At 45.6% G+C, this 22,734-nt stretch overlaps 1 protein-coding gene across 2 annotated transcripts; it reads right to left on the bottom strand.

Annotated features, from left to right (window-relative positions):
* Nucleotides 1–1,457: 1,457 nt before the first annotated feature.
* On the bottom strand, nucleotides 1,458–21,231 carry TCAIM (T cell activation inhibitor, mitochondrial). 2 transcript variants are annotated; one of them, XR_013225290.1, is made up of 12 exons: nucleotides 21,098–21,231; nucleotides 17,814–17,881; nucleotides 16,949–17,084; nucleotides 15,539–15,692; nucleotides 13,602–13,854; nucleotides 11,980–12,102; nucleotides 9,986–10,083; nucleotides 8,853–8,944; nucleotides 6,528–6,760; nucleotides 4,705–4,836; nucleotides 2,632–3,630; nucleotides 1,458–2,514 (listed from the first exon to the last, which is right to left on the bottom strand). XR_013225290.1 is itself a non-coding variant. In XM_077302849.1 (11 exons), the coding sequence occupies exons 2-11, from the start codon at nucleotides 17,840–17,842 to the stop codon at nucleotides 3,405–3,407; spliced, it is 1,476 nt and encodes a 491-aa protein (XP_077158964.1). In that variant the 5' UTR covers nucleotides 17,843–17,881; nucleotides 21,098–21,231; the 3' UTR covers nucleotides 1,458–3,404. The 2 variants fall into 2 exon arrangements, 1 of the variants encoding a protein (XP_077158964.1); XM_077302849.1 differs by having other exon boundaries at nucleotides 1,458–3,630.
* Between the last annotated feature and the right edge of the window lie 1,503 nt (nucleotides 21,232–22,734).

Here is a 22,734-nt window from a genome sequence, read left to right on the forward strand (position 1 = left end):
CACATGCAGCTGAGAAGGCTTCAAGGCCTGTCTGCTCAGTGACCTCAGGCAAACTACTGCCTGTCTGACGGCCCCAGTCCATCCCATTCGGCACACACAGCCAAACCAGGCGGTTTACTGAAACCCTTGACATCTTCCACGTTTTTCTCCCACCCTTCCTTCAAAGAGCTCAGGGTGCAGATATTGTGCACAGGTTTCCTTCCCATTCCATGGGGATGACAGCTGGACACACAACACCCAAGTTAAGCTGTTTGGCTGAGCCAAGATTTAACTCATAGCTGTGGGCAGCACACAGTTTGGTAGGACACACCAGGCCTGTTACAGACCACCAAAGCACTTGTGCCCTGATATCCCCACCTCCGCGTTTTCTACTGAATGTTTGGCGAGATGGAGAGAGCTCTGAAAGCTACCTCATGATCCAGTGATACCTTTAAAAAGGTAAAGGTAAAGGTATCCCCTGTGCAAGCACTGGGTCATGTCTGACCCTTGGGGTGACGCCCTCCAGCGTTTTCATGGCAGACTCAATACGGGGTGGTTTGTCAGTGCCTTCCCCAGTCATTACCGTTTACCCCCCAGCAAGCTGGGTACTCATTTTACCGACCTCGGAAGGATGGAAGGCTGAGTCGACCTTGAGCCGGCTGCTGGGATCGAACTCCCAGGCTCATGGGCAGAACTTCAGACAGCATGTCGACTGCCTTACCACTCTGCGCCACAAGAGGCTCTTAGTGATATCTTAGGAAGTCCTAATTTAAAAGTACATAACTCTTTTTGTGTGTGTGTTTTTTTTAAATAAACCAAACTGAATATCTGTTATTGCAGCAAAACGTTACACTTCTACCCACCTGAATTTATGATAGTTAAAAGACTGCAACAGAAAATTGTCATTTTATAGAATGATAGCTGTTTACTAGTAGCTACTATTGAAATTACAGCTTTCAGGAAAATTAATCTGAGGAAGAGTGCTTGCACTCGAAAGCTCACACCTTGAATAAATCTTTGTTGGTCTTAAAGGTGCCACTGGATTCTGATTTTGTTTTGTTGAGCTTTCAGGAAAAGTCAGCGTTCATATTGGCAAGAGCATTAAAAAAAATCCTTTTGTGATGTGTAGGAGTATCACCCTGCACTACGCGATAGGTCTGATGAGAAATCCAATTTTATCTGCAACCCATCATCTATAAAACAAAACATTTTTGGGAAAAAGTACTTGGTGAACTCACCATTTTAATCCAATGGGGCTGCATAACGGAGATGGGAGGACTTTTGGTTTAACTGCTTTCTGGCCAAAGCTGTGTGACTCCTAAATAACCAGTTATTAAATGTATCCAACAGAGGGCCCTCCAGCATGCACACCAGGTGAGGTTGGTGCAGAATTTTAAGTGGCAATAGATTTATTTGAAATCCCTATGCCAACAAAATTTGACACTATGCCAGCCGTGAAGAACCATATGCAGCCACGCTACCTTCGGATTCCCAATTTTATTTTTGAAAAAAAGAAAAAAAACAAACACAGACATCTCATCACAAGCCGTTTTTAACAATCTCAACTACAGGACAACTGAGCTACCACATTACTAACAGCCAGCAGCAGCAAAACATTTGGGTTCATCCAGCGTGGATTAGGGTGCCATCCAATGCCACCAAAGTATTCTATTGTTGACAGCCACGTTCCCCCCCCCTTCCCCCCGTGCAGAGACTTCATCCGTTCTGATGAACACAGAGACATTCCCATTAACACCAAAGACAAATTTGAATCTTAAAAGAGTTTTAAATATACAGCTGAATTTTACACTGGGGACCTCTGAGGCTGCGGGCTTCCGTCATTTTTGCAGTGAACAGATTCACAATAATGCCTTTCCCCTTGTGTAGAAACACGTACAATAGTGGAAGCAAGCATGCCGCGATTATCCCCATTCCCGCTTCCTGGGAGTGAAACCATTAGCTGACTGCACCGACACGTAGATTAAATAAACACAGTCATTTGAGGGACCTGACTTCCTTAGATCACGTAATCAGGCTGCGTTGGTCCCCATGTCATCCACACGGTGGACAGGAGAGACCAGGGGTGGGCAAACTGTGGCCCTCCAGATGTTCATGGACTACAATTCCCATAAGCCCCTGCCAGCATTTGCTGGCAGGGGCTTATGGGAATTGTAGTCCATGGACATCTGGAGGGCCATACATTTGCCCACCCCTGGGATAGACTGTCCTTTGCCCAAATATGAATGTGCCCAAAAAGGGGGAAAGGATGGATGGGAGCTCTTCTCTAGTTGTTTTACATGTTTCTGGTGGAGTTCTAGTGTTTGGTTGCATGAATGCGGCATGGTTTGGGCTGCAAGGGGTCCTCCCCATCAGTACACCTGTAGAATCACCAACCAGGGAATTAAAAAAAAAAACACCAAAAGGTAACAGCTTGAAAATCCCATATGGAAGGAAGAGCGCAAGGCAGGTAAATACTCGTAACTCTGGCTGGAAAGTTATGTGCAAAGTAGGTGGTCTAAAGCAGGGGTAGTCAACCTGTGGTCCTCCAGATGTTCATGGACTACAATTCCCATGAGCCCCTGCCAGCAAACGCTGGCAGGGGCTCATGGGAATTGCAGTCCATGAACATCTGGAGGACCACAGGTTGACTACCCCTGGTCTAAAGGGTAAGAAGTTCAACATTAAAAAAAAAAAAAAAACAACCTTGAGCTGTACAATAATTTTGTAAAATAAATTATATTAAAGAATATTCTCTCATCACACTCATAATATATGAATATGTAACTAAACCACTGGGCAACACTGGATGGGTTCAAATGTGAGTTTTCCAGCTTTCAGGGAGAAGGAAATTTGTATCACAAATTAGGTTCAATCACTACTTTTAACCATTAGGCACGCTTTCCTTTCTTATATATTAAAATCCATACTGGGAAGGTTCAGGTTATAAGTCACCATTTTATAATATATATATAAAACTTGTGCTTTTTACAGTTAATTCAAGTTTTCTCTAGCACTGTCTCCCAACAAATCCTTTCCATTAATATCCTCATTCATTCAAGATTTTGTACAGAAAACCATTCAGTCTTAAAACTGCATCCTTTCAATAGATTGCCTTGAACAATAAATCATTTGCAGCTTCTCGAAGGCAGTGTGTTTTAAACCTCTCGGAGAACATAAAAATGTGCACTGCACTACAGGGTCAGGCGCTTTGGATGCCAAAGAGGCCATTCCAGCCCAAAGCAGCCAGCACCGCAGCGCAGGGGTGGTGGTGGTTCTGGTGCCGCCCTTAACCCCCTGCGCTTTGGGCTGGGACAGCCACTTCAGCAGCCGAAGCGCCCAACCCTACTTCAGTAAGTTAATCCGCAATTTGTACCAGAGTTCATCTTCTTGTACACATATACAAGAATCTTTGGCAGGCAGGCAGGTCAGTTTTTCCAGTTCCAGGGAATACAGAGGTCTCCATCCTGCAGCACTGAATAGAAGTGGGAAATGCAGAGACGCAGGCCTTGCAGGTAGGGCAGTGACTCTTTCAGCAGTCTGTTGCAAGAACGGATCATCTGCGAGCTGGAAACGCTGGGCTCCTTGTACAGCTGCTGCAGGGAAAATCTCTCTGTGGAAGCCTTAATCAGTTCCTTTTCAAGCACCATTAATCTGAAATAGCACACACACCCCAAGTCATAAATAAAATGCTAAATTGGTTCATGTTTTCAACCCTGCCTTCTACTACTTCAAACATTTCTGGAGGAAGCATTGGTATTGGACCCATTCCAGTCCACTTTCTGGCATGGCCACGAAGGTGGTGCCATCACAGATGGCCTCCAGAGGCAGCTGGACCAAGGCAGGTCAGCGCTGCTTGTTACTGGACCTCATGACAGTGTTTGACACAGATGATCACAAGGTTTTGTCTCATTGCCTCGCCAATGGGGGGATATGGGAATTGGCCTTGCAGTGGTTGACCTAATTTCTCCAAGGTTGGGGACAGAGGGAAGAACAATCGCACTGCTGTCCACTCCTTTGTTGTTTGGCCACAGGGTGTGATTCTCTCCCTGATATTATTTAACATCTATCCGTGCCTTCTCGCACAGCTGGTCAAGGAGCACGGGCTAGGGAAGCAACAGTACTTTGATGACACCCAGCTCTATCTGTTGATGGGCCAGAATACACCCCAGATTCCTTGGCCAAATGCCCAGAAGCTGTGACAGAGGTCCAATACAAGAAGCATGACTACTCTGGCTTGATGGAATGCAATTAACAGCTTCATGTGCCATCAAGAGCTTAGGGATGACCTCTGATGTCTCCTTATTGATCAAGATGGAGGTCACAAATGTAGTGCACCAGACATTTTACCATCTGCACCAGGCGAAGCTACTAGTGCCCTATCTGGCCCTGAGAGATCTAGCCAAAGTGATTCATTCAACAGTCACCTTCAGGCTGGATTACTGTTACTCTTCCTGGGGCTACCCTTGGCCCTGACCCGGAAATTACAGCTAGTGTAGGATCCAGCTGCACAGATCCTCACGGGGACACCTTGGAAGGCACATATTTGACCCCCCCACACACACACACACTAGCTACATTGGCTACTGGTGGGACTCCAGATCAGGGTCAAGGTTGTGAGTAATTGGTTTAGCTGAAGCTAACGTTTTACATGCCTCTTTGCAAAGTTCTCTCTGGAAACTCAAAGATGAGCTCAGGACACAACATGAACAGCGTGTCTATACTTACTCTTCTTTTCTTTCCAGATTAGCTCTTGCTTCTTGGGCTCTGGTGATGATAAACCACTGGAGGGCTGCTGGATCACAGACTGCTGGTATGATGAAATGCCCAAGTTCATGCAGCCTTGGTGCGTACCTGTCACTGAAGTTCAGAGACAGTAAATAGCACAAACCAGCTCATCTTTGTTCCTGAACATATGGATGGCACATTAAGCTGAGTTCTGCATACTACAGGGGCATGGAGAATACAAAGAAGGGTATATAGGACAGTATATAAGACACAGTATACAGGACAGAAAAAATGAGGCAATAACCACTGTGTATAAATATCAATAATAGTATCCAGAAGATCTTGGAATATAATGAATATGTACAAACAGAAGGCAATTCAATAATATAGATCTCATTTCACTAGAGCAGAGGTGGCCAAACGGCGGTTCTCCAGATGTCTGTGGACTACAATTCTCATGAGCCCCCAACAGGGGCTCATGGGAATTGTAGTCCATGGACATCTGGAGATCCGCCGTTTGGCCACCTTGCACTAGAGCTTTCTCAAACGTAAAGTGCGTATCAAGTGAAAAACAGAAACAAAATAATGTTAAGTTAACCTTAATAGTATTATGAGCCTATAGAAGCATTTAAAAAGAGGATTCAAATGAAAAAGCTTACCATGAAACAGATTAACGTATGTAGTCTATACTAGAAACTATACGAAACTTATCTGAAGACATTTTTAAAGGTTAAAAAGTTTTTTGAAAAACAAATACACATACACATATGAAATTGTATTCTATAAGTTTATAAATATCTTCAAATAAACTTTTTAACCTTTAATAATTTTTTCCTTCTTCAGATAAAAGTTTCTTAGCAGAACTGATCCTGCTGGATGGTACCTGAAGCAGCACCTTCTCCCTTAGGAAACTGCCTGCTCACTGAGGCTCCGGGAAGGGACAGGGAATAAATGCAATAAGTAATAATAATGATGATGACATCATCTCCGGAAGCTTGAAGAACTACCTTCTCCAGAAGCATGGAAAATTGTCCCCTAGAGACAGGACTTTCCTCGTTTGGGCTATCCAATTACAGACTCTCCCTTCAGAAGCCTGATTACTGGGTGTCTGTACTGACATCTTTAAAATAAAAGACTATAACTATTTTCTCATAGAATCATAAAGTTGGAAGGGACCTCCAGGATCATCTAGTCCAATCCCCTGCAGAATGCAGGAAATTCACAACTACCTGACCACCCTCAAGGACCCCAATTACATGCCCAGATGACCACCCTCCCCCCCCCCAAAAAACCCACCAGAATCCCTGCTCGGTCTCCTCCAATGCCTTTGTTGGGCTTTAATTTGGCCTATTTAATTATTTATTTGCTGCTTTGGATGGGGTTTTTATTATTTTAAATCAATTTAAAACTATTTTCATGTATGCCACTTTGAATATTCAGTTAACAGAAAGACAGGCTGTGTGTATGCGTGTGCTTAATTCCGTGTAGAATGTCTTTTTGCTGACCTGCCTTGTATTCCGAGAACACCACACTTAAAATTTATATGCAAATAAAGTTGCAGAACTCCAAGTGCTCAAACACATTTTGCATCATGCTGTAAATAAGCTCTCCTTGTCTACCAGCAACAAGCATTTCTGTATAAACACAGTATGTGGATGATCTTGCTGCAGCAGCCCTCACACCTCATGCTACGTCATGTTGGAAAGAAACCCCTTATGCATAAGGCTGCTTTTGGAAAGAAAGGAGTACTTAGATCACGGCCAAAATAAATGCCTGGAACCTCAGTCAATTCTTTGACAAAGCCTATTTTTGTAGCAACGCACCTTTCCAGAATCAGCTGTAATCCACGCAGGCTGCGAGGGTGAAATGGAAGCCTGCTATTGCGCACTCTGTTATAAAAGCCGTCCAGGATAGCATAATGCTCTTCCAGGGTCAGCATTGGCTGCAGCTCTTCGATGTATGTTATTTGGATGCCTCCCAGAAGATGGCTTATGCGGTCCTCCAAAAGCAGCAGTTTCCTCTGTAGTGCGGAGTAACTTGGCAACCTTTCAAAGATCTGCACACATTAAAGAGTTCCTTAAGCACACGACAATGCCCCCCAAAGCCTCTAACAACTCGCTAATGTTGTATAGATTATCTCAGCATTAAGCTTGCAACCAAAAGGCTAAGGCAACAGTTCTGAAGAACAAGCAACGACTGAGTTGTTTTTATACATCTATCCTAATCACTCCAAATGTTATTATCACCATCAAGTGTTGTTCAGGAGGACTTAATGCTTCACTCTTCAACAGAGGTGGGTGAATGCTGGCTTAGATCCCGCAGAAAACCTCCGCAGGTGGAAGAGCTTTTCCTCGGCGGAGTAGGACTTCACTTCCTTCCCTTTCTGGCCCTGCCAGCTTCTTGCCACTGCTAAGAGACAGCCGGCATCTGTGCCATCCTTCCAGCTAACATGATGGCTTCGTATTCACGAGTGCTGCTTAGTGCTTAATGTCTGAGCTGTAGGAAAGAGCAGGTGCTCTGTTCAGCTGTGATCGTGGTCTAGACAATGGAATGTAGTCGGTGAGATTTTTTTACTGACCGCCCCCCCCCCACCAGAATTCTGCCTTCACTGCACTTAAGAGGTACGTTCACCGAGATCTTAGCCACAGTTCCTGTTTTAATCAGACAAGAAACTCCTGTCTAGTGTTGTATTCAAGAAATGGTTAAACCAAAGCCTCGGTTAGCATCAACTAGGGCTGTGTACTTAGGATGCTTAAGCGGCCGTTCGAGCCCGAAGCAGCCAGCAGTGCGGCGCAGGGCAGAGGGGCAGTGCCAGCCGCAGCACACAACCTGGCGCCCGCACACAGGCACAGTGTTCTGCGCCTGCATGTGTGCCGGCACCACCCCTCTCCTGATGGATGGATGCGTCTGGATTCACCCCCAGAATCTTTAGCCAGATGCCTGGAAGCAGTGATGGGATGGCTCAGGCAGAGTTGTCTGAAGTGCAACCCTTCAAAGACAGAGGTCCGGTGGAAGGGCAGGAAGGGTCTAAGTGAGGATGTGTGACTACCCAACTGGGACAGAGTACAGCTGTCAGTGGCTCCCTCTGCCAGAAATCTGGACGTGTTCTAGATGTTTCTCTCTCCATGGAGGAGCAGGTCACAAAAGTAGCATAGCTGACATTTTTCCACCTGTGCCAAGCCAAACTACTAGCACTGTACTTGACCCTGGATAACCTAGCCACAGTGATCTATGTGATGGTCATCTCTAGACTGGATTTCTGCAAGTTGCTCTACACGGGCCTACTCTTATCCCTGACCCGCAAACGACAACTGCAATGGTTACCAGTTGAATCCTGGATCAAGCTGAACGTCTTGGTAATTACTTTTAAGGCCATACGCAGTGTGGATCCAGCACACCTGAGAGACTATCTCTCTGCTTATGCCCCCCCAAAAGCGCTATGCTCAGCCAATGCCAACTGGCTAGTGATCCCTGGCCCCAAGGAAGCAAGTTTGGCTTCAACCAGGGCCAGGTCATTCTCTGAGCTCCAAGAAAAGATCTGGGTCCTTTCCAAACTATCACAGTTCTGCACGGCCTGCAAAATAGAGCTCTTCCACCAGGCATTTGGTTGAGGCCAGTGATATCATCTACTGGGCCTCCAGAACCCCCCTCTCACCCAGATAAATCTTCTCTATGGGACTGCGACCATAATTGCCACCTGAACATGTTAGGTTATACTATGTTATGACTGATGGTATTATGATTGTTGATAGTTATCAAACTTACCTGTGCTGTTACTAATTCAAGTTTTTTGTCAACCCCCCTTGAGCCACAAGGGAGGGTGGTATATAAATACAGATAAATAAATATAATTTTTAAAAACAACATGAAGTATTTGATTATCGTTTCATTATATTTTAGGTCTACTGAAAAGAGAAAGTGTTAATGAACAAACATGTACACTGCTCCACTTTCCAGCAGAAAGGGACACCACTGAATTTTATTTTAGAAATCAGGACCAGATTTTGACAACAGTGTGGCCACCTGGTTCGGTGGCCTTTAATTGCCAGCTTCTTCGAATTCCTTCAATTTCTCTTTTGCTCACAGACATATGAATACAAGAGGAGTGTCACAGCAAAAGAAGTCATCTCTCAGTGCCCAGTTCTTACTTTGGTCCAGTGGTGGTGAACGTCCATCGTTCCCAGCATAACATGGCCTGCTGCACTAATGCCCGAACGGTCGGTGAATATCACTGTGCGTCCTGTTAGAAAGAGGGATGGGGTGTTTAGGCTCTATCCGCAGCCATTCTGTTTGTAATTTCACAACAATGAGAGTTAGCTTAGGGATTCCCAAATGTTTACAGCAGTGGTCCCCAACCCCCGGTCCGGGGACCAGTACCGGTCCGTAGATCAGTCGGTACTGGGCCTTGTCCTTCTCCCCGGCTGCTGCCTCGGGTGCTGCCCTGACACTCTGCCACCGGCTCACCTTTGGTGCTCTCCAGCAGCCGCCATGGCTGGGGCTCCCCCTTGGTATGGCACTGCGCAGCTGCTGCTGGCAGTGCCCCCCCCCAGCAGGTGGCGGAAAGTCAGGGGTGCTGGCGGGAAAGAAAGTGGAGCAGGGGCTCAGGCAGCGGCGGCAACATCCCTCAGCAAAAGACTACCCCCCCCCCCCCCGGGCCTCAGTAAAATTGTCAAGCGTTGACTGGTCCCTGGTGACAAAAAGGTTGGGGACCACTGGTTTACAGGACGTCTCATGCTGGAAACTAAGTATCTCAGTGTTCCCCTCCTTCCTGCAACTGTATGTCAGAAAATTAGCTAAAACCAAAGTATTGTACGGGAAGTACAGTCATCCAAAAAAGTCAAATTATTTATTTGAAAAGTTTTATCTTCACTTTTAAAAGGTTGACAACTTCTGCCATCCATTTTATCCTCACTGCCCCGTGAGACTGGTGGGGCTGAGAAAGATCAGCTGGTGCAAGGTCATCTAGCAAACATGCTGGGCAGAGTGGGGACTTGAACCCAAGTCTCCCCAGATCCTAGTCTAGCCCTTGAACTACTGTCAAGAAGGCAGCCCAAGAGGCTTCGTGCGTTGGGCTTCTCAGCATCCTGAGCTCTGCCCAGAAAGAAAGAAAAAGGTTCTGCCAGACTTGGAGCAAGTTCTGAACTATTATCTGATCAAAATCTTCTTTTATGAAGAGGATGAATAAACTGTTATTGGAAAATGCTTGTACTAGATGACCCTGGAGGTTCCTTCCAACTCTATGACTCTATGAACAAAACGGTAGCATAAAAAATATATATACCTTTTGCATTCCTTAGTGCTTCTGGGCTCTGTTGAGCCAGCCGACTTAGACTGTGCAGCTGGCTACACCGATGAGCAATACCCCAGCTCCTCTGCCATCTAAAACAAGACACCTTTTTGTAAAAAAAGAAAAACCTCTCTAAAAATTGCATCTTTAGGCACACAAGATGAACACCGCAAGTTGGTCAATGGCAGCTCAGAGATGCTGTTGACAGTCAAGCAGAATGAAATTTCTGCAGGTGTGATCCACGAATACCTTATGGGGGCCTACAGTGCAAATAGATATTTTAGAAACAAATGTCTATGTCAGGGGTAGTCAAACTGCGGCCCTCCAGATGTCCATGGACTACAATCTCCAAGAGCCCCTGCCAGTACTGGCAGGGGCTCATGGGAGTTGTAGTCCATGGACATCTGGAGGGCTGCAGTTTGACTACCCCTGTCTATGTGATCCGCTGCCAAGGCAAGAAAGAAAAAAAATACTGAACTGAAAAGGAAAGAGTTGTATACATGAGACATTTCCCTATGTTTGACTGTGAACAGCAGCATCTGAAGCCTAGGGCCTTCAATTCATGGCTACAATACAAGGCAGGCTTACTTGGGAGTAAGCCCCAATGGACGCTATGGCATCTCCAAGTAAACCTAGGATCCAGCAGCTGGTTATAACACTTTCCTAGCTAAGTTCCATCCAGCACTGAGAGAGAGAGAGAGAGAGAGAGAGAGAGAGAGAGAGAGCGAGCGCCAGTGCAGTATAGTGGTTAGGAGTGCAGACTTCGGGCAAGCTGGGTTTGATTCCCTGCTCCTTCTCCACTTGCAGCCAGCTGAGTGACCTTGGGCTCACCACAGCACTGATAAAGCTGTTCTGACCGAGCAGTGATATCAGGGCTCTCTCAGCATCACCTCCCTCCCAGGATGTCTGTTGTGGGGAGAGGAAAGGGAAGGCAATTGTAAGCCACTCTGAGACTCCTTCGGGTGGAGAAAAGCGGCATATAAGAACCAACTCTTCTTCGAAGAGTCTTATGTAAAGCAAAAGCATAGCCCAGTCTGTTTCTCAAAGCCTGTTCCCCCAGCCCCAGACTGAGAAGCTACTTAGGGGATATAGAAAAGAAGCAGCAATACACTGTTAAGCTTCCTCTTTCCCCGAAACAAACTCTCATCTGAGTCTGTGGAAAAGGGAGTGATCCACTTAGGATTTCACCCTCTTAACTTCACAGGTGGCACAGATTTAGCTGAAAGATACTGTCCAGCCCAAGGTCGCTCCAGACAGCATCTTTCCAACCATCTTCCCAGACCAGCACTCTAACTCCAATCCCGCAGTAGGCGCTATTTGAACTGAAATACAGGCTTGGATTTAAGGTGAAGGATGGTTAGTGTTTTAAAAAGCAGCACTAACTTTATAGTTAGGTCCCAGTATCAGAATTTTTGACCACTATGATCACTCAACAGTGTTGTGATCCTACGACTATTTCCCGAATAAAACCGCTGAGAGAGCACCTGACACATGGAACTTTCAATTTATTGCAGAATTTATTAAGGCGCTTGTCCTATGGACATTGCAGGCTCAGGATGCTTGTGCAAAGTCACAAGCAGCAGGTCAAACAAGGAATACTTTTGAATCAGAGGCTGACACCAAAAGATAAGTATTATTACTGTACACAGTGGCCTCATGAGAAAAGAAGAGCTTTTTACTACCCGGACGAGTCTCAGAGCAGCTTACAATTGCCCACCCTTCCTCTCCCCACAACAGAGAGCTCTGAGAAAACTGGCCCAAGGTCACCCAGCTGACTGCATGTGGAGAACTGGGGAATCAAACCCAGTTCTCCAGATTAGAGGGAATCAAACCCAGTTCTCCAGATTAACCATGCTGGCTCTCAAGAGAGCACGTGTTTATAGGTCCACGTGAAATTAATCTACTGCTGACTGTATTGTTCTGCCCATTATGTGACCTACCCACACATTTCTTTTTTTTTACTCAGTACCCTGAAGTTCATTTGTTACCTAATATCAAAGAGCTGCAGCTGATGCGAAAGTTCACCTTTCAAGCGGTCCAGTTCTTTCCGGAGTGGCAAACTATTCTTCAGCTTCTTTACAGCACTTTCCTCGTTATTGTATAGCCAGGAACTTGGGGGGGGGGGGAGATAAGATGTATAATCAGGACATTTTTAAAAAAGCAGTAATGCTGCATAATTAGGCAAGGAGATTAAGTTGCTGCTTAAAAGTTTGTTACTGAAGTGCTCAGACATACTAAAAACAGTAAGGAAGGAGCAGAGAATCAAATGACATTTACACAGCATAGAAACATTTATGTGGTTTTTATTCTGATATTCAGCTACAGCCTTTGAGGTCGGCAGTGTTTTGCTTTTCTGGCAATTTCTGTATTCCATCTTGTGCTCTTCCTCAAAAGCGCTTGTATGAAAAGGGGAGGCACAAACATGCTTGATGCCTCTGCTGTTCTGCCTTTAATAGCAGTCCAACAGGCAGAAATAAAGCAGGTGAAGCTTTCCCTCTTTCCCCCCTGCTCATTTCTGCCTCAGTTCATGATGCTTATGCTGCTGTTGGGAACACAGCTAATAAAAAGAAGCAGAAGCCCATACCATGTCGTCACACTCTTTAGGGTAAATCCCAATTTGCCATTGCCCTTCACATTGTACACGTGGCTATGTCTTATGACAAAATGCATGGTGGTCCTTCCCTATTAGTTTAGCACAGTGGTTCTCAGCCTGGGGGTTGGGACCCCTTTGGGGGTCGAATGACCCTTTTCACAGGGGTCGCGGCAGGGCGAGCAGCTTGGCGGGGGTGGGGTGCTGCCCCTGTTGCTGCTGCTCCTGCAGGTGCTCATGCTCGGCCGCCAGCCACTCCAGCAGTGCCTCCAGCACAGTGCAGTCTCCCGCCAGGCGCTCCAGGTGGCATCACAGTTTGGTGGGACAAGAGGCAGAACTGAACTGAGAAACCCCGGAAAAAAACCAATTTGTATACAATCATGAACAATAGCTCTTCATGCCATTCGGTTTAATTCCTGTGAAAGAACCCTTGCATAATTTTATGGTTGAGGCTCACAACAACATGAGGAACTGGATTAGAGGGTCGCAGCATTAGGAAGGTGGAGAACCACTGGTTTAGCACATTTTTATCCCTTCCCTATCCAAGGAGCTCAAGGTATCTTGCATCACTCTCTTCCCCTCTGTTTGGCTTTACAACCAAGAGGGTGAAACTGACTCGGTGTCTTCTAGCAAGCTCCATGGCACAGTTGGGATTTCAGCCCCGGTCTCCCATAGCCAGCTGTGTGCAGAGAGTAGTGGTTAAGAGTAGTGACCTCTAATCTGGAGAGCTGGGTTTGATTCCCTACTCCTCCTCCACATGCAGCCAGCTGGGTAACCTTGGGCTCATCACAGTCCTGATAGAGTTGTTCTCACAGAGCAGTCCTGTCACAGCTCTCTCATTGAACACTAATGATATTGGGGTGGGGAAAATTTATTAAAATATACTCTACTTTTCTCATCAAATCAATCTTAATGTGAAAGGGGTAAGAATTAATGGCAAGTTAAATTCTTTTTTCATTTTTGACAATGGTAAGTCAAATGTACAAAATGCAAAATATTTGTTATAAAAAAACCTGATACCTCAGAGTAGTTTCCATCCTCTGAGCTTGTTCAAGCTCTTCCTCTGGATCTTTGAACCCAGTAAAAGAGTAATACGTCTTGTCCCATCTGATAGGCCTTTGGAACGCTCTCTGTGCTCCCTGGTTAGACAGAGTCTCCACATTGCCATATAAGCTTTGCACATGCTCAGTAGATAAGCTGCAAGAGTTCAGGATGTCCAATACTGTACTTAGCAAGTCCCTGGTTTGCAAAGTAAAACTGACTGCTCGAAATCCTGCAATACACAATCACAGCACGCAATACACAAACAAGGCAATAGTCAACAGAGGACAATGATATTGTCTTTATCCTTAGGTAACAACCAGTGCAAACCCAGCTACTGATTAACCCTCTACTGTAATTCAACCACTAAGTTCATGGACAGACTGGCCTTTTAATCTATTAGGAAAACTCTTGGTGGGCTTCTGGCAGTCAGGAGCAGACCAAACCTCAAATCATCTATCTCTCCCCACCAATTTTCAGCTGTGGACCTGGCAGCCTTAGGCTGGATGAATATTCCAAGTCCATACTTTTGCTTTCCTAGCAAAGCTCGATTAGTTTACCTAACAGCCATACTGAAGTTTCATGTACTGTACTATCAAAAAAGGGGAGAAATAATATACAAACTGCCTTTATATATGTATACCACCAATCCCCAACTGAGCTAAAACAATTCCGCAAGGCCTGCAAAAAGGAGCTCTTCTGCCAGGCACTTGGTTGAGGTCGGCCGAAACTAATGTCTACTGGGCCCCTGAATTTCCCCCCACCCAGTGAATCAAGTGCCCTGACCCCAAAAAACATGGGACTGTTAAAATTTTGAGGTTATTAATTACTGTTCTCTCTGTTATTGCTGTTATTATTGTCATTCATCTGATATATAAGGAGGGAAGGTATTCCACCATATTCTAACAATGGTGGCCAGCTCTTTCCCCCTGGCCCCCAGTAGGGGTAGGTGGGGAGGGGGGAGTTGGTCTGCCATTGTGTTCTTGCTGGGTTGCATTCTATTAACTGTTGTGTTTTAGGGGGGCTTTTAGGAGATTTGTATTTTACTTATTTTATCTTGCAGCCCACCACAAGCCAGCTTTGCTGAGAGTGGTGAGCAATAAATTCTAATTCTAATAATAATAACATAACAATAACAATAATATTGTTACTGAGTTGACTGTATTGTTCCTGTTCCCCTCTGTTTCATGTAAACTGTTCTGAGCCCCGGAGGAGGGTGGTATATAGATGTAATAAATAAATAAATGAAGTTCAGACTTTACAATATAAGATTTAGATTACCTAAAAGCTGCCTACTCCCATTAGAACTGGGGAGGGGGTTGCTATATAGTAAATCCTTGAAAGATTAATTGGGTGGATTTTAGGCAGGGAGGCCAGCATGTTCTGGATGTTATTTCCAGGCCTGGTGGAACAAGCTCTGTCTTGCAATTCTATGGAACGGTCTGAGGTCCTGCAGGGTAGCGATCCCCAACCTGTGGGGATCCCCCCCCCCCCCGGCCCTTTACTTCATCCCCCCCCCAGCCCTTTACAACACACTTCATTGTTGTGGCGTGTCTGTATCTTATTTTGAAGGGATGTTTAAACATAACCATAGCGATCAGAGAGCATTAGGGCAGTGGTTGAGAGTAGAGGAGTAAACTACCCCTCCCCCACCGGGCCTCAGTAAAAGGCGTTGAGTGGTCCCCGGTGAGTGGTCCCCGGCGTTGAGTGGTCCCCGGCGATAAAAAGGTTGGGGACCACTGCTGCAGGGGACTGATCTCATTCACAGAGCCTTCTAGTGCCTACTGACTTTGATGACAATCAAACAATCTCTATTTGTGCCTTATGAGGTCCAGGGATTCAAAAGTTATTAAAGGGTCATGTAACATTAATTTCACAAGAGGGGAAAAAAAATCAAAAACAACAACAAAACCAACCTGAAGTCCCAAATGATTCTTGGGCATTGGAAGGGTTTTGCTCTCTCTCTCGTACATAAAAAGTGAGTTGGGTTGGTTTAAAAGAACTGAAGCCTGGCTTCTGGAGATTCTCCAAATATCCGTTTAACCTCTTCAAAGAATTTTCATTGACTTCCTGAAAATAAACCACCGAAAACAAATTACTTTGATGTGAACATCAAGTATGTTCAAGCAAGCAGGACTCGCATCATAATATATTAAGATGTAAACAACTACTCTGTTTAACAAGATTTTCCGCAATTGCATCTTGTCATTTCTGTATACTCCATACTGTATCCTACCGTACCAGAGAGGTACTCAGTGCAATGAAGACAAGATTTAAATTACTTATCTGTGTGACAACTATGACAGTATTACCTTCAGAAAATACTTTGCATATTAATTTATTTGCCACAGAGACCCAGTGTGTTGCCAAGAATTCTGGTGGATGTCCCAAATACCCAAAATTCATACAAAACACTGGCCAGTCCTGCTGAACCGCACTATGCCTCCACATCAAAAAACATATAAAACACACCCCTCTAACATTTGTATTGCAAGATAAGATTTGTAAATTAGCTCACTTCCAGGGAACCTTGCCTGCCTATACATAATATTACTGAATAATACATATATATTACCGAGAAGCCCCACATAAGCTTCCAAGGTAAAATGAGGCACAGTTTGAAAACTACCAGCTGTTCCACATAATATATTTCTGGTAAGGGCTTGGAGGAGGAGCGTGTCTCATGGCTTGAGTGCCACTCAGTGTTTAACACACACACAGGGTGGCTGTCCCGCCCCTGGGTGCCTCCTCCTCCATCCAACTTACCTGTCTGTCCATTAGCCAGCCAATGGCTTTCTGTCCCCCACCCCTGACCACCCCCTCCTCCTTCCACTTCGCTCTGAGGCTTGGAGGCTGGAGTTCCCTGCTGCACGAGAGCTGCCCCTGCTGGTGAGTTCCCTAGCAGCTGCCTGCAGCCTTTCCAGGTCCTGGGGGGAGGGGGAGGCTGTCCGAAGAGTTCTTCAACCCCCCCCCCAATCTAGCACCCATTTATTCCTGAATGCAACAGGCTTTGCCCCTAGTGATAACATGAAACATATTCATGTTTGCTCATTTTTAGAGTACTGAACAGATAGAACTAGATAAAATTTCAGGCAGGAAGGTACAACATATAATAATGACCCCTGATGTTAATATTTGGCAGCAGATGGAAGTATGTGACTTTCTTAGTACATTTCTCCTCACTAAGTCCTTACAAAAGCATTTTTACCAAAACTTGTGGTCATAACTTTCAAATTCACCACCAGCATACGAAGACTCCTACGTTATAAATTAGATGCTTATACGGTATCAAACACTGTCAAACCACAAGGAAAAAGTGTTTTTACCCTCTCTCTTGGATGCTGGCCAAAGAAGTCTGGATGTACAGCAAAATAGAACGGCCGCAGGGCATTGACAGCATCCGCCCCTGATAAAGCTCTCACCTGGATAAAAGCCCGCAAAGGTAATTTCTCGAGAGACAACCTAAGTAAACAAGAGCCTAAGTAAACAACTTAGCCACTTCAATCAACAACACATTCCGGCCATAGTCATGGTTGGCCTTGTACAGTGATAGCCCCTCAGTAGCTTAGGAGACATATGTGGCTGTCAAATAAGCTAGCTGTGGCTCTCCTGAGCACTGTTCCCAAATGTGGCTACAACGATTCCCCATTTTCCAAATTCCCTTTTACTTGTTCTTTGTTTCACTGACTGTCCTATCCTGTTTTTAACACATGTTATAAATGTTGACCTAGCCTGGGGAACTGATGGACTGACTAAAATCAGTTTAGTACAGAATATATTTAGGAAACTTAGCTGTGTACATGCCCACCTGGGCCCCCACCCCTTCCCACCCCCCTTAGGTCTATCATTGGCCATTTTGGGAGGGCTGGGTGGGTCAACATGACCATATATAGTAATATCACCCAATAGATGTTTAACAAATGTTAAAAATATATTATAAATTAACTGCCACCCATTTGAGAAACCCTTCCAGGGCCATCAAGAATCCGCAGGGTTTCACGAAACCCTGAAATAAAGAAAGAAGAGAAAAAACATGGACTGTGAGAAAGCATTTCCATCTGGCCCTCAAGCAGTATTTCTAGTTTACAAAATTAATTAACAAAATCAAAATAACAAAGTTTACACTTTCCCAAATAAACATACAAATAAATATCCAGATTTTCAAAAAATTGAGGAATACTTGCATCTTACCTTCTCACCATTCCCCAATGGTAAAACATCTCAGTATTTAATCTTGCTTCCAAACTGTCATTAAATTTCTATAAGAAATAGTAATATATTTTATGTTAATATATGTTTTAAAAACAGTGTTCATGCTTATAGCAGCAAAGTGCTGCCCCATACAATTACAATGAGGATCTGACAAGACTAGAAGGAAAGCACTGTTCAGTCTAGTCAGTTTCCCTGTGGGCAACCATGCTTACCTAGATGGCCCAAACTAGCACAATCTCATTAGATCTTTAAAGTGAAGAAGGGTCTGCTCTGCTCAGTACTTGGATGGGAGACTGCCGAGAAAGTCCAAGGTTGCTATGCTGAGGCAAGCAATGGCTAACCCCCTTTGTCTGTCTCTTGCCTTGGAAGCCCTGCAGAGTTGCTATTAGACAGCTGTGACTCTGCTCTCTCTCATTTGATATAAAACCAACCTCCATCTTAACTGGAGTGGGCTGCAGTTCACTGGTCCTTGTCCAGCCATTACGACCCCCCCCCCCCAGGTAACTGTTTATAACCGTGGTTCTCAACTTTCCTAATACCGTGACCCTTTAATCCAGTTCCTCGTGTTGTGGTGACCCCCAACCATACAATTATGCAAGTGTTCTTTCATAGAAATTAAACTGAAGCTGACTATTGGAGTGAAGATCCATTGTTCATGATTGTATATAAATTGGCGGGTGTCTTCAGGAGGAGTGGCAACAGTGGAGCTCCCCCCTCCCACCTGCCGGCCAAGCTGCTCACCCTGCTGCAACCCCTGTGAGAGGGTCGTTCGACCCCCAAAGGGGTGCCGACCTCCAGGTTGAGAACCACTGGTTTATAATCTACCACCTCAAGTGTTTAGAACCATCTACACTTCATCTGATGATGCTGAGAAACCCCATATATATATCAGAGCCGAATTGGGTTTCTCAAAGGCAATTTGGGGCTTTCCAAGGTTAAGTTTGATTTACCAGTGAGCATTGGAGGAAAAAAAAATAAATGAACAGAAGACAATGACACCTCTACACTTCTGAACTGCTACTGTCCTTACACAGCCCCCCTCACACAAGGGGGTTCCACTGCAAGGCATCTTCAGTTAAAGGCTTGGGAAAGACCCTTCTGTGTCTGAGATCCTGGAGAGCTATTCCCCATGGAATAGGTACTACTGAATTACTTTTTAATATATACAAAGAGTATGAGTTACACACTGGTGCCACAAGGTAGAACTCTGCATTAATCAGAAAATGCTGCATTCCCCTGGGAATCCTTCAAATGTTATTTCCTGACATGCCATAATTTTGAAAACAAAACAAAAACCAAATTCATCATTTAAAAACCACATTCCTCTGCAGTAGGAGGACCTAAAGAGGTTTACATAATTCTCTTATTCCTCATTTGACCTGCACAACAACCCTGCAAGGTAGGTTAAGTGGAGAGTATGTGAATGGCCCAAGGTCACCCAGCAATCTTCTGGGGCAGAACAGGGATTCAAAACTAGGCCCCTTCAGATACTAATCTGACATGCTATCTACTACATTTCTGTTTCAATTTTAATATTGAAAAGTTTTTAATGAGAATTTTTTCCCTATCAAGTCCAATCTAAAAGGGAAAGAAAATCCCCGTGCCCAGATACTCAGAGGCTTAGGTGACATTTTAAAAACCAACTTTACATCCTAGTTTTATTTCTCAAGGGTGAACTCCTGTTAGCATCAAACAATCCTAACATGAGCTCCAGCGTGACCTTTCTGGTCAGCAGAACAAATCTGTGTTGAACAGAGATGAGTGGAGCATCTCCACAATGCAACTCCACAACTCTGAATCTGGCCTCTTAAAATGGAAGGCACCATATTCCATATCCTCAGAACATGTGATGTGCAACAGTGTATCTTCCAATCGCCACAAGAGAACATTTTAATCCTTATTTCACCAAAGGCAGTTTAAAGAGATCCTATCTAGAGCAGGGGTAGTCAAACTGCGGCCCTCCAGATGTCCATGGACTACAATTCCCAGGAGCCCCCTGCCAATGCTGGCAGGGGGCTCCTGGGAATTGTAGTCCATGGACATCTGGAGGGCCGCAGTTTGACTACCCCTGATCTAGAGTATCCTGCATAAGACTGCTCTGGCAGTGAAAATCTGGCAGAACCAGGTTTCCCAAGTCGGATGCTTCTGACCACATCTCCCAGAATGGGAAAATGCCATGCAGAACAAACCGAGTCTTAATATAAAAAGTATTCACAGCTGAATCGTTAAATACTATAAGGTAACACAACAGAATCAGATTTCTTTACAGCTTGCAAAGGACAAGATTTTACACATCTAGGAATTGCATCCCATAAATTTAGTCAAATCCTTTTTACTTGCTTTAGTTCCCCTTTACGCAATAACCACCTCACTGACCAACATGTAACAAAACGATTCTCAAATACTCAGTGAACAGACTAAGCAATTCCATTTAAACCGGGTGAGTGAGAGACAAAAGAGAAACCTTGGCTTTTAAATGAACAAGAACACCAGTGCTGTACTGACTCCCCATGCCAGCCCAACCTTCCTCAACATAAAAAGTTTTGCTATGGCTCAAAACTGGAGCAAGAGGCCAGACTCTGGCCATGAGTGCAAACAGGGAAGTGTGAAAAGCGGCCTTTATGCAATCAGATCGCATTGTAAACAAGTGCCACTCTGCCTTCTAGAGACTTTACTGGGCATGACAGAGAGACGCTCAAGCAAATACAGGCCCAGAACAAAGCCAATCAGTCCCCTGTGGGAAAAGAGACCTTAAGGGAATCTTATGTTAGCCTCTCAGACTTGGCAAGAGGCAGCAGCAGCAGCAGCACACCCTGTTTTGCTGGGCAACAAGTTACATTTTAACAGAGCAGCAGCTTCCCAGCACAGGGCCGGACCCCTGAACGACTACGCTGGTGCCTAAGCATATTTCCACGTCAATCATCACTACACAAGCATTTCCATGCGAAAAATAATAATAATATGCTGCCTGATTCCAAGTTTCAGGCAATTATTTCCACGGGGCGTGGACCTTCCCAAACAGCGTGAGGAGGGGCTACGAGGCGAGAGGCCTGCTTAAAACAAATGTCCTTTGGGGGGTTTCGTGCAGGGTGAGCCTCAGTGATGGGCAGATTAACATAGAAAACTGTCATAGAGATAAAGCAGGAATGAGGCAAGGGTCGAAATGACACGACTTCAGGCTCTGTTTTCCCCAGCGACTGACCCCACTCCTCCTCCCCTTGCCCCTCACGGCAGCCAGCCAGCCAGCCAGCCAGCCAGCCTACCTCCTCCGGCGACGGGCCGCCGCTGCTTGGAGGGGCTGCCCCCCCATCGCCTCCCCCGGGAGGGGCGGCGCTGCCTCCCCTCGGCCCGCAGGAGCACCTGAGCTGCGGGAGGTTCCCAGCGGGCGGGGCCGATGGCGTCACGGCCCCTCCTACCTTGACGTCACCGCCGGCACGCGGGGAGGGGGGGGAACGGGCGTCTCAGTTGCACGCGCTGCGCGTGGGCAGGAGCCCCCTCGGCCGCTGGGTCCCTGGAGGGTGTTTTGGGGCCGCTGCTTCACGCGGATATAGGTTTTGATTACTTTAGCAGAGATTCCAAAAAGGAAAGCCCAGGAGGACAGCATCGCCCTTCACGTTATAAAATTTCGACCACGCTCCAGGGCAAGCCTCCAGTCCTAGAAACCTACCGCTATTTCCAAGCCAGTGCTTAACCCCAGTTTCCTTTGGGAGCAAGGTGATACACGGTAGGGCCAAGCATGCTCTCTTCTGCCTTTAAGCTGACTGGTAGCCCTAAGCAATGATTGTCAACCTCAGCCCCCCAGCCCAGCAGCATCACCTTTGAGACTGGCCTGGAACTTTCAGCCACAGCTCTGGGGGTCCTTCATGCATGGATTCATTTTTTTCAACATTGTGATTTCAGCCCCTTCCATTGGTATAAAATCTTTGTGAAAAGTTCGCATTTCATAGCATGCAACTTGCACAGTGAGATCTAATTCACCTAAGCTTATGTAGGAATAAATTTGACTGACCTTCCACTTTACTTTGCTGCAGGTTAACATACTTTTGAAGTACCATTGAAATGTTTTGACAAATTGTTGCCACGATTGATTGACAGGTGGAAGAGAGTTGTGTGTAAAGCACGCTGCTCTCTTCCACCATTTCCAGCAGTCAATGTGAAGTGTAAGGAGTGTGAAAAGGTGGCAGATGGAAGCGAGACAGCAAGGTGAGGAATGGCTGGAGGTGTGCGCTAATATTTAGTGCTACGCCATTACACTAGTGTAACACTATTTTTTTCGATGTGTGGAAATGCCCATAACTAATATCTTGGTAAAATCTCCAAATAATCCAAAAAGTAGTATAACTTCAATGGTGTCTAAAAGATCTCACCTAGCAGTGAAAATGGGCATAGGCTACATAAAATATAGTTGTTAGAGACCAATTTCCTTTGTGTATGAGACTTAACAGGATGGTTTTCGCATATTATGTATAAGGCGCATTGAACACATAAATATTCTATGATCCAACAACAATTCTGCAAGGTAGCTCAATTATGTAATCCAATGGTCCCCAACCCCTGGGCCATGTGGCCTGGCGCCAGGCCGCAAAGGCCTTGACTCCTCCCCCCCTCCCCCCTCCCCCCTCCCCGCAGCGAGAAGCTCGCCAGGCCGCAAGCAAATTGGCTGCCAAAGCGGCCAATTAGCTTGCGGCCCCGGCAGCCTTCTTGCAACCTTCAACCTTCTTGCTTTGGCGGCCGATTTGCTGGCAGCCTGGTGGTGCGAGGAGAGGGAGCCGCGGGCGGCGCAAATGCACACGTGCGGACTGCCGCGCATGCGTGTTTGTGTCCGGCGGGACCACAAATGTGCACACGCTGCAGTTCTGCCGCACGTGCACGTTTGCGCCACCAGACGCAAACGCGCATG

Source organism: Paroedura picta, chromosome 11 (assembly GCF_049243985.1).
Source record: "Paroedura picta isolate Pp20150507F chromosome 11, Ppicta_v3.0, whole genome shotgun sequence".
Lineage (NCBI taxonomy): Eukaryota > Metazoa > Chordata > Lepidosauria > Squamata > Gekkonidae > Paroedura > Paroedura picta.

Coding starts and splice junctions, on each gene's coding strand:
- TCAIM (XM_077302849.1), bottom strand. CDS start 17,842: ATGTTTTACCATTGGGGAATGGTGAGAAG. Junction 17,085..17,813: donor CATTGGGGAATGGTGAGAAG/GTAAGATGCAAG, acceptor TTGTTTACTTAG/GTTGTCTCTCGAGAAATTAC. Junction 12,103..13,601: donor AGGATGGAAACTACTCTGAG/GTATCAGGTTTT, acceptor CCCCCCCCCAAG/TTCCTGGCTATACAATAACG.